The 8,082-nt window shown below is 39.5% G+C and overlaps 1 protein-coding gene across 3 annotated transcripts; it reads right to left on the reverse strand.

The window, feature by feature from the left end:
* Positions 1–342: 342 nt before the first annotated feature.
* On the reverse strand, positions 343–6,424 carry RB195_005258 (uncharacterized protein; the record flags this gene model as incomplete). 3 transcript variants are annotated; one of them, XM_064177636.1, is made up of 13 exons in its annotated part: positions 343–502; positions 720–826; positions 1,749–1,809; positions 1,921–2,050; positions 3,258–3,339; positions 3,415–3,507; positions 4,677–4,769; positions 4,899–5,021; positions 5,571–5,670; positions 5,730–5,800; positions 5,859–5,948; positions 6,115–6,186; positions 6,308–6,424. In XM_064177636.1, the coding sequence occupies 13 exons, from the start codon at positions 6,422–6,424 to the stop codon at positions 343–345; spliced, it is 1,299 nt and encodes a 432-aa protein (XP_064034760.1). The 3 variants fall into 3 exon arrangements, with proteins under 3 accessions (XP_064034760.1, XP_064034762.1, XP_064034761.1); XM_064177637.1 differs by having other exon boundaries at positions 6,308–6,355; XM_064177638.1 differs by lacking the exon at positions 3,258–3,339 and having other exon boundaries at positions 1,953–2,050; positions 6,308–6,355.
* Positions 6,425–8,082: the final 1,658 nt, after the last annotated feature.

The raw sequence follows: 8,082 nt of genomic DNA on the forward strand, positions 1-8,082 counted from the left end.
TCCTCTTACTTCCTATTGCTTCATATTAATGTAAACTGGTAACCCATTCCGATGAATGTAGACGAACTCGAAGAATTCAGTAGTCTTGCGAAAAATTCAACGATTTACTTACGAAAGATTATCGTCCTCAGTCAGCATCATGAGTCATCCCCTACAGTTGCCGCAGAAACTTTCGAGGGAGGCAAAGGACTTGTACCACTACAAGTACGACAGAAATATGGTTAACACCTACGGAACTTCCTACCAGCACAGCTTATAACCACATTAACAGCAAAGTTTGAAAATAAGCAGCGATCGAGGACTGGATTTACATTACCGAAAAAAATTAGGGATGATCGTTTATTAAACTATTCCTTCATGTACACGTAAGAAACGCCTGTTATAGTATGGATCTAGTCCGATCCAACGATGAAGACACCAGAGGATGTGGGTGAAGAATGACACTTCATCTTGTTCAGTCGGGTTTGCCCGAACTTCGTCAAGTGCAACAGTAACGGTCTCCCTGAATAAGAAGAAAAGACAAATGAATAGGTCAAACATTAATTACAGTTTTTTAAAGAGCAGTAAAAGTTCCATCAATCCAATCAAACCATTAGCGCGTTAAGGCAATCCTGTAAGTTACGGTGAACCAATCAATGAGAGCGTGACACTGATAAACGGCAAGAAATACAGGATAAAAACCAGAATTGAAAATATCAACAGAAATTAGGGTAACCCACTTGATACGAATAACGGCTGTCGCATTACACGTGTGGTCATCATTAATGAATACAAAACCTTCTTTTCTGAACAGTTCCATTTTTGATAGCTCCGATTTATGATCTACCTGGAAAGGTTGTTTGGAGGCCACATTTCCTCAATCATCACGAGCAAAGCATTATTTAGAATTATGTTTATTTAGCGAAGAAACCTTAAGTGCCAGATCTAACATGTGAAAAAAAACATCCGATTTAAATGTTGTTCAAGTCACGTGGACATAAAAGTTTAAGTTCTAAACAAGAAAACGCCGTAAAGACGCATTGCTATAAATCAGCTCCAAGCAGTCTCGAAGTCTTCGCCAGCTGTTTCCGCGGCACCATACCATGTCTATACTCTACATGCTGACGTAGGAATTAATAGGATCTAGTGAGCGTCATCCGAACCTCAAACAATCTAATAAAGAGGTTCGAATGTTCTCTATCTTGAAACCTCGGCATAATCTGTCTGTGTTTTGTGATAGTGGCACTTGACGGGATAAACGTAGCATTGCTCCAGTCATCCTCTATTTAGACCTCTGAAGACGGCGAAAAAGCCGAAACGTCAGGCAAATAAAAGGTTCCATCTAAAAACCTCGCAGGAGAACTATCACAAAACTAATAAAGAGGTTTGTTCGTTCATCCGATGCTCAGTACTCTTAGAAAAATGAACTGAGGTGCTATTTGGAAAATGGTTAGCTGCTCCATCTAGTTTCCGATTCCTTTTTGTAAGCACACATTTTCTCGAAAGGGACTCAAACGATGTGACCTGCCAATATCGCTTTTGTAGGTATTTTTTCATGAGCAAGCAGCATCTCAAACATTCTCGGCTTCTCGCCTCCATCCGTCAAGCTGGCAACGAATTTGAGAAGTAGATGTATGCAGTGAATGAATCATTAGTTAAAATCCTCCATGTTCTCATCCATAAAGAAGTTTTTTTTTCCAATTGAAGTCCGAGCAAAAAAAGATGACGTTTGAACCCCCACAACATCAAAAACGACAGTAACGACTCACCTGTATCACGACAGGCGTCACATTTCTATTACCCATGAAGAAATTTGAGGACGAAACCAACCTGAAACAATTTTCAGTACTGTAGGACAATCATGGTCCTACGACTCCTTGTAGATTAGCAACCACATCATTTAGCGAGATTGCACACTTTTTTGAAGTGGTCATCACTTACCACGACAGAGTAAATAAACCGATAGAACGAACCATCGAGGCATTTTGGCGCACTGGTAATGTGGTGCACCGCACAGGTAGGTCATAATCGATGAATCCGGAGACTGTCGACGAGTCATCATTAGTGCCACCTAGGTTGAAGGTGCATTCAAAAGTTAGTCGTCCAAATAAATACATAAGAATTCTAATTTAAGGACAGTAGACAGCTTTGCAATAATAGGCATATTTATATGATACAAAGGTAATTAGGTGTGATGGAGAAACTCAATCCCACTCTAATTGAACTCTACTTTTGAGGGTAAAAACCTTCATGAAGCAGAAGAACCGTTCTTAAGTGAGTAATGCCTTTTCGGTTTGAGAGTACAATCGTTGAGTTCATCAATCGACCGTTCATCGTTGGAAGTGAACAGCTAAGTTGGTCGGTGCCTTAAACCTAAGCTTCAGTCTTCAAGAGTCCAAGAAATTTAATAGTTAGTCTAATGTAACCTAGATGTATTGAAAGTTAAACCATAAGTACTTCCAGCTCCATGTTCCTTTTTCACCTTAATTTTAATTAATAATTTTAGTCTACATGTCATGCATCGTCTAAAATTAATGCCTAGGTTCTAGGGCCCCAAGTGACTCAGCTATTCGCTTTCAGTAATGACCTGTCGATTTAAAGGCATCATCCCACGAATCTGAGGTGGTGCAGATTTCAGGTGGAGTATTCGTATACGGGATGGGAGACTACGGAGAGGGAGGTGATTCCGTCCATTTCTTGCTAATTGCCGTAAAAAAACGGCCTGGAAGATGCGGCGCCGCACAAGACTGGCGCGCTCCAATCGAACCTCTTGTACAAAATGGTGCGCCAAAACGAATGGAGCCGTATCTTCCAGGCCGTTTTTTACGGCAATTAGGAAGAAATGGACGGAATCACCCCCCTCTCCATAGTCTCCCATCCCGTATACGAATACTCCACCTGAAATCTGCACCACCTCAGATTCGTGGGGTGATGCCTTTAACTATCGCCTTCTCAGATCCTTTTCAAATGAGGAAACCTTTCGTTGGTTTTGTGCTGGAAAGTTCGGTACGATTTGAGCACCGCTGAGTTCTTAGTGGACTTCTAAAATAGGCATAAGTTCCTTCATATCTTTGCAGAATACAACGAGTTGCAGGTGACGGTCGAAGATCCTTTTGTAAGAAAGTGGTACTGTGGTAAGAAAAAGTCCTAGATTCTTATACATTCTCAGTGCTGAAGAAGACAGTTATGATAATCAATGCGAGGCCTTTCCTCTTATTTTAAAACTTCGTTTGTATTGATTGCTACGTTTAGTTAAAACTGTCTCTTAAATGTATAACCTTGACACTGGATTAGTCTGTAGCTCGTTCGCTTACAATGCTTCTTTTTAGTTCTTTCGCCCGTCCAGTTCACTTCGCATCGCTATATAACGGACGTGTATACTCCGTAACTGCAGGCTTCAAACATGTTATCTAACTTTCGGAAATATAAACGGACCTTCTTAAAAAATTCCACCGTGACTGGGCTAGCTCGCACAAAGAACGTAGATCCGCATATCCAACCGTGCATTAGCCTATCGTATTTAGAAAACTGAAATAGATGGAGTTTTTTGCCCACACATATGTTGAATTAACACATATTGAAACTCGTTAGAAAGAATTACTACAAATTACTTACAAACTACTACAAGAAGAAATTACTACAAAAACATACCAACAATGCAATACGCTATAAAATCTACATCTTTATTTTTTTTCTCTTCATGCGTGCATCAGGCTCTGTTTGGAATGAAAAAAAAACAATTCCCTTTTTTCGAAAATTTCGAACGAAATTTCCAAGTTATATTGGTGTCAAGGGAATGTAGCTGTAGAATCGATTTTGAATGATCCTCTCTCATTTTCCTCAGCTGCGAAAACTGCGAAAACCTTAGGACATTGTTTGAATAAGGAACAAAGCGTTCTTATAATAACTGTTTTGACTCTGTAAAAGGAAATCCGGAAATGTGCTCATATTTTTTCAAAGTTCTACACATTACTTAATGCGAACGAGGCGACACTATGCCATGTTTAGAATCCGTCATCGTTCAGATTGATATATTAGGTCACCCCACAAATAATGCGGTGCTCCATATTTCCTTTATTTTTTAAAGTCAAGATAAATGCAACATTTTTTTGTTTGAAACCAGTAACCATTTATCATATGTGTCAGACGCACAAGTTATGAACACAGCTCTCATTTCTCATCCAGATTAATGTAATCCTTTGTTGAAGTTCACCTGCACCTAGCATATAATCTTCTTAAAAGCCACATCGACCCAAACGAGAAAAAAAAATGTCGTTATGTACGCGCAAAATTCGCAAAATACCTCGTTTCTCTTGATGTCTCTTGTGCTTCGACGCTCTCACTGAGTACTCTGTAGTAGTCTGGATTCACATATCACACTACGGAAAAATAGCGGCAGATCTCAGTCACATGTATGCAGTTGTGACGGTTAAAAGTGACCCGAAGCCTGGCGCAACTGCGTAAGCAGCTAAGCTCGAATGGACGCAGTGCAGTTAACGGTTTCAACCGAGGTGAGACCTTCGCTTGCCGCAAACGGACCGCAAAGATGAATAAGGGCGAACTTTATCGCAGCCGGTTACACTTCAGGTCGTTCTAACTCAACTATATCTCAGGAACTTTGACGGTTACGGCTGCTATACACATCTCCACACATTTTCCAAACCTTTTGCCAAGAAACTATTAATTTACATCCATACTTGATCATTCCCGACAGTATCAAATATTAGCAGCGAATTCGGGTAATGTTGTTCCACGTTCATCGAGACGAAATTTTCAGTCCATATCGAGTCCTAAACTATGAGGTATACACTTCACCACAGTAATGGTGCCAACGCACGGTATCATTCTGTTCTCAAAAGAGGAAGCTAACATCGCTCTAAACGCGACGAAATCCAAATTAGTAGGAGCTGTTACACTACCTGCTGCATTGACCAAAAACTTATTCCTCGGCTGGAAAGAATAGAAGCGATGTGTGATCTTAGCATCAGGACAAGCTGATAGATGACATAGCTCCGATTTTCGAGGTTTTTCGGGAGAGATTTCTGAAATGTAAATCGTGAGAAGAGTAAATTAATGCAAAGATAAGCCGAAAACTGCCCACTATTCGCTAATGACTCGAAAACATACCATAAGATCCTACGGGTACTCGACAAGTGTCGAGAAAAAAATCTTATGTACCTATCACATATATTCTTAATCTTTTATCTTTCATCCAAAGTAGTTTCATGTTCTATTCTTTGTGGTTACCCGTTAAAGGCATCACCCCACGAATCTGAAGAGGTGGTACGGATTTCAGGTGGAGAGTTCCTATACGGGGTCGTAGATTATGGAGAGGAGGGTGATTCTGCCCATTTCTTCCTAATTGCCGCAATAAACTGCCCGGACGATACGGCTTCGAGCGTTGCGGTGCGCTATTTTCTACAACGAGTTCGATCGGAGCGCGCCAGCCTTGTGCACGCGCCACATCTTCCGAGCCCTCTTTACGACAATTTGGATTTCTTTCAGGAACTCTCCACTTGAAATCCGTAAAAGCGGAACCTCTAACCGCTACACTAAACCCTTCCTACTACGTTGGAAAAATACAAAAATACCTTCACCACCGAAAAATCAAGAGTAACTGTTGGGATGCTCGGGCGCAAGGTATTCAGTTTTTTCTCCATTTCGGGATCAAACGAAACCACAGCCAACCTCCTAGAAAAAAAAAGCATAAAAGTTCACAGCAACGTTGCAAAGGAAGTACAAAATCCTACTGAGTGGAACCACGCATATACTCCAGATTACACAGATGGTTCAGTGTCACATCGAAGTATCCTTCATCAATCTGGTGGGAAAATACAAACAATTACAGTATTATGAAAGGCGATGTTGATGCCACGTACATAGAGTAGATAAGGAGGCCGGTCCCTTTTCGCTAACAAGTTTGTGAAATTCAAAAATCGCTCATCGCTTGCTATAACTTCACGAGAGAGCTGCAAATAAATAAGAACGGTTGTAGAAATGAACAAAATGGACCTAAGGGGAAAACTTAATTTTTCCGTGAAATTCGCAAGTTACACAATATTCCACGCAGAATTAAGGCTCAACACTAAGAAGCAGAAAATACGAATTTATTTCATAAAATGAAGTAATACCTACAATCTTCGAATATTCGTCAACATTCGCAATTATTCGTCCAATACGTCCCCATCTTTTGAAAGTCGGTTTTGCCTGAGAGTCAGATGTTCACACAAATAATATTTTCCACAAAGGATAGGATTTGTTGGAATGTATTCTCGTAATGTCTGAGAAAGTTCTACTCAGATAGTGAAGAAAAACATGAAAAACTTACATCATAGTAGGACTTCGCTACGACTAACCACGCAATAAACAAAACCATACACGGTTTCTTGTTTGAAAGATAACCGGAATCTAGCTGAGTCAGCAACACCCGAAATATATGCAGCATTCTCAAGAATATAAAGATTCTAATAGAAGAAAATCCAACTGATAATGGCCCAGAGGTCCCTTTCGCTTGGTGCACAAGTTTCCTAAAATATAAAGAGACGAAAGTAAAAGTAGTACACAAAGCTCAGCTATAAATACAAAAATATAAACAATAAATAAAATAAAATACAAATAACCAGTAAATATAAACAGCTATAAACAAAACACAAAACAATCTAGTTAGTAGAACTTAGGAAAATTTGAGCCTACGTATAGTAGCATCCTTAAGACACGCTGAAAACAATGGGTTCAGCCGATTCGGGATCGTTATCTTTAGCGACGGATCGGGTTCCATTAAAACAGCGACTACCTCAAGAAGTGCTAGTAAATAAAATTAGCAAAAGTTACGTAGAATTATAAAATTTCACTGCACTTGCGTGAAACACGTGCAAAAAAAAAACTGACTAATAGGTCGTTATTTGGTGATGCCACTTCGAAACTCACAAAAAAAAAATGAACTCACTGGGTGGAATCCTGCGAGGAATGTGCTGTCAATAATTATCGTCAAAAGTTACGTCGATTCGGCATGTTCATGGGAATAGAACGATGTTGGCAATGCAGTCGTTCTCGAGCGTCTCAGTCGAAATTCACCTACAAAGTCCGATATGCCTGCTGGAATAACGAACAATAAGATTATTATAGCACAATAAATGTAGAGGTAGGAAATGTTTACGAAAGTCACGTTAACTGCAAGCTTAGCAGAGTGGCCCTTAATAGTGGAGATTAATTTTAGAAGTAATAATTAAGGAAATTTCCTAGCAATTTTCCTGTTTACCACAAAAACTACTTCTATTTGACTTTGCGCTTCTGTTAACACAATTAAAAGTCATTTCGAGCGTAAACTACAGTACATGTCAAGTACAGGAAAAAAGAGTTGCTTGTAGATCAAAGGAAAGCTTGCAGGCCTACAATCACAGGTGATATCCATGAATATGGCATCCTTAATCTTAATCTTGCTGGAAATATTTGAACAAGAAAAATCTTCTTCAATGTCATGAGGTTCTCTGTAGATGTCTCGATGCATAAAATCCTTCATTTCTAATGATTGAGCTATTTATCCGACGAAGTCCTGAAAATAGATGAACAACTACAGAAGTTCCCATATACGCTAATTCTGAATAGCTGAGAGATCATAAAACAATGCCAGGATGCTCAAATAAAACTATAGTGTGGGTTCGTGACGGAAAAAAGCGGAGAAAATGGTTCCGAGGATTGCCAGGGACTACATAATGTCCAGGTCTTGACTCCGCGAAGAAGCCGTGCTAGTCGTGTTTTTTTTCGCTGGCCAGATCTTTGAAAATCTTTTTAAAAAAGTAAAATAATCCAGCTACCTACGTCTCTTCACACTTGTTTATCAGGGAAAACATTCGCATAAACATGTTTATGGCTGTCTGCAAGCAAACCCTAACAAACAACTTTATTTTTACTTCTTTTGACGTCCAATGCAGCTATTGCGTTTCTTCCGCAATGATTATACTTTTAAAAAACAGTATGTAAATCAACTCCCAAGTTTTTTCGATTTGAACAAGCTTCCAGATGATATTTCCCTCTAGAATGTTGTCCTGTTAATTAATATCCCCTCTGTTTGCAAACAATACACCATTCACACCAAACTAAGCC

The sequence above is a fragment of the Necator americanus genome, chromosome I, assembly GCF_031761385.1.
Source record: "Necator americanus strain Aroian chromosome I, whole genome shotgun sequence".
NCBI classification, from domain to species: domain Eukaryota; kingdom Metazoa; phylum Nematoda; class Chromadorea; order Rhabditida; family Ancylostomatidae; genus Necator; species Necator americanus.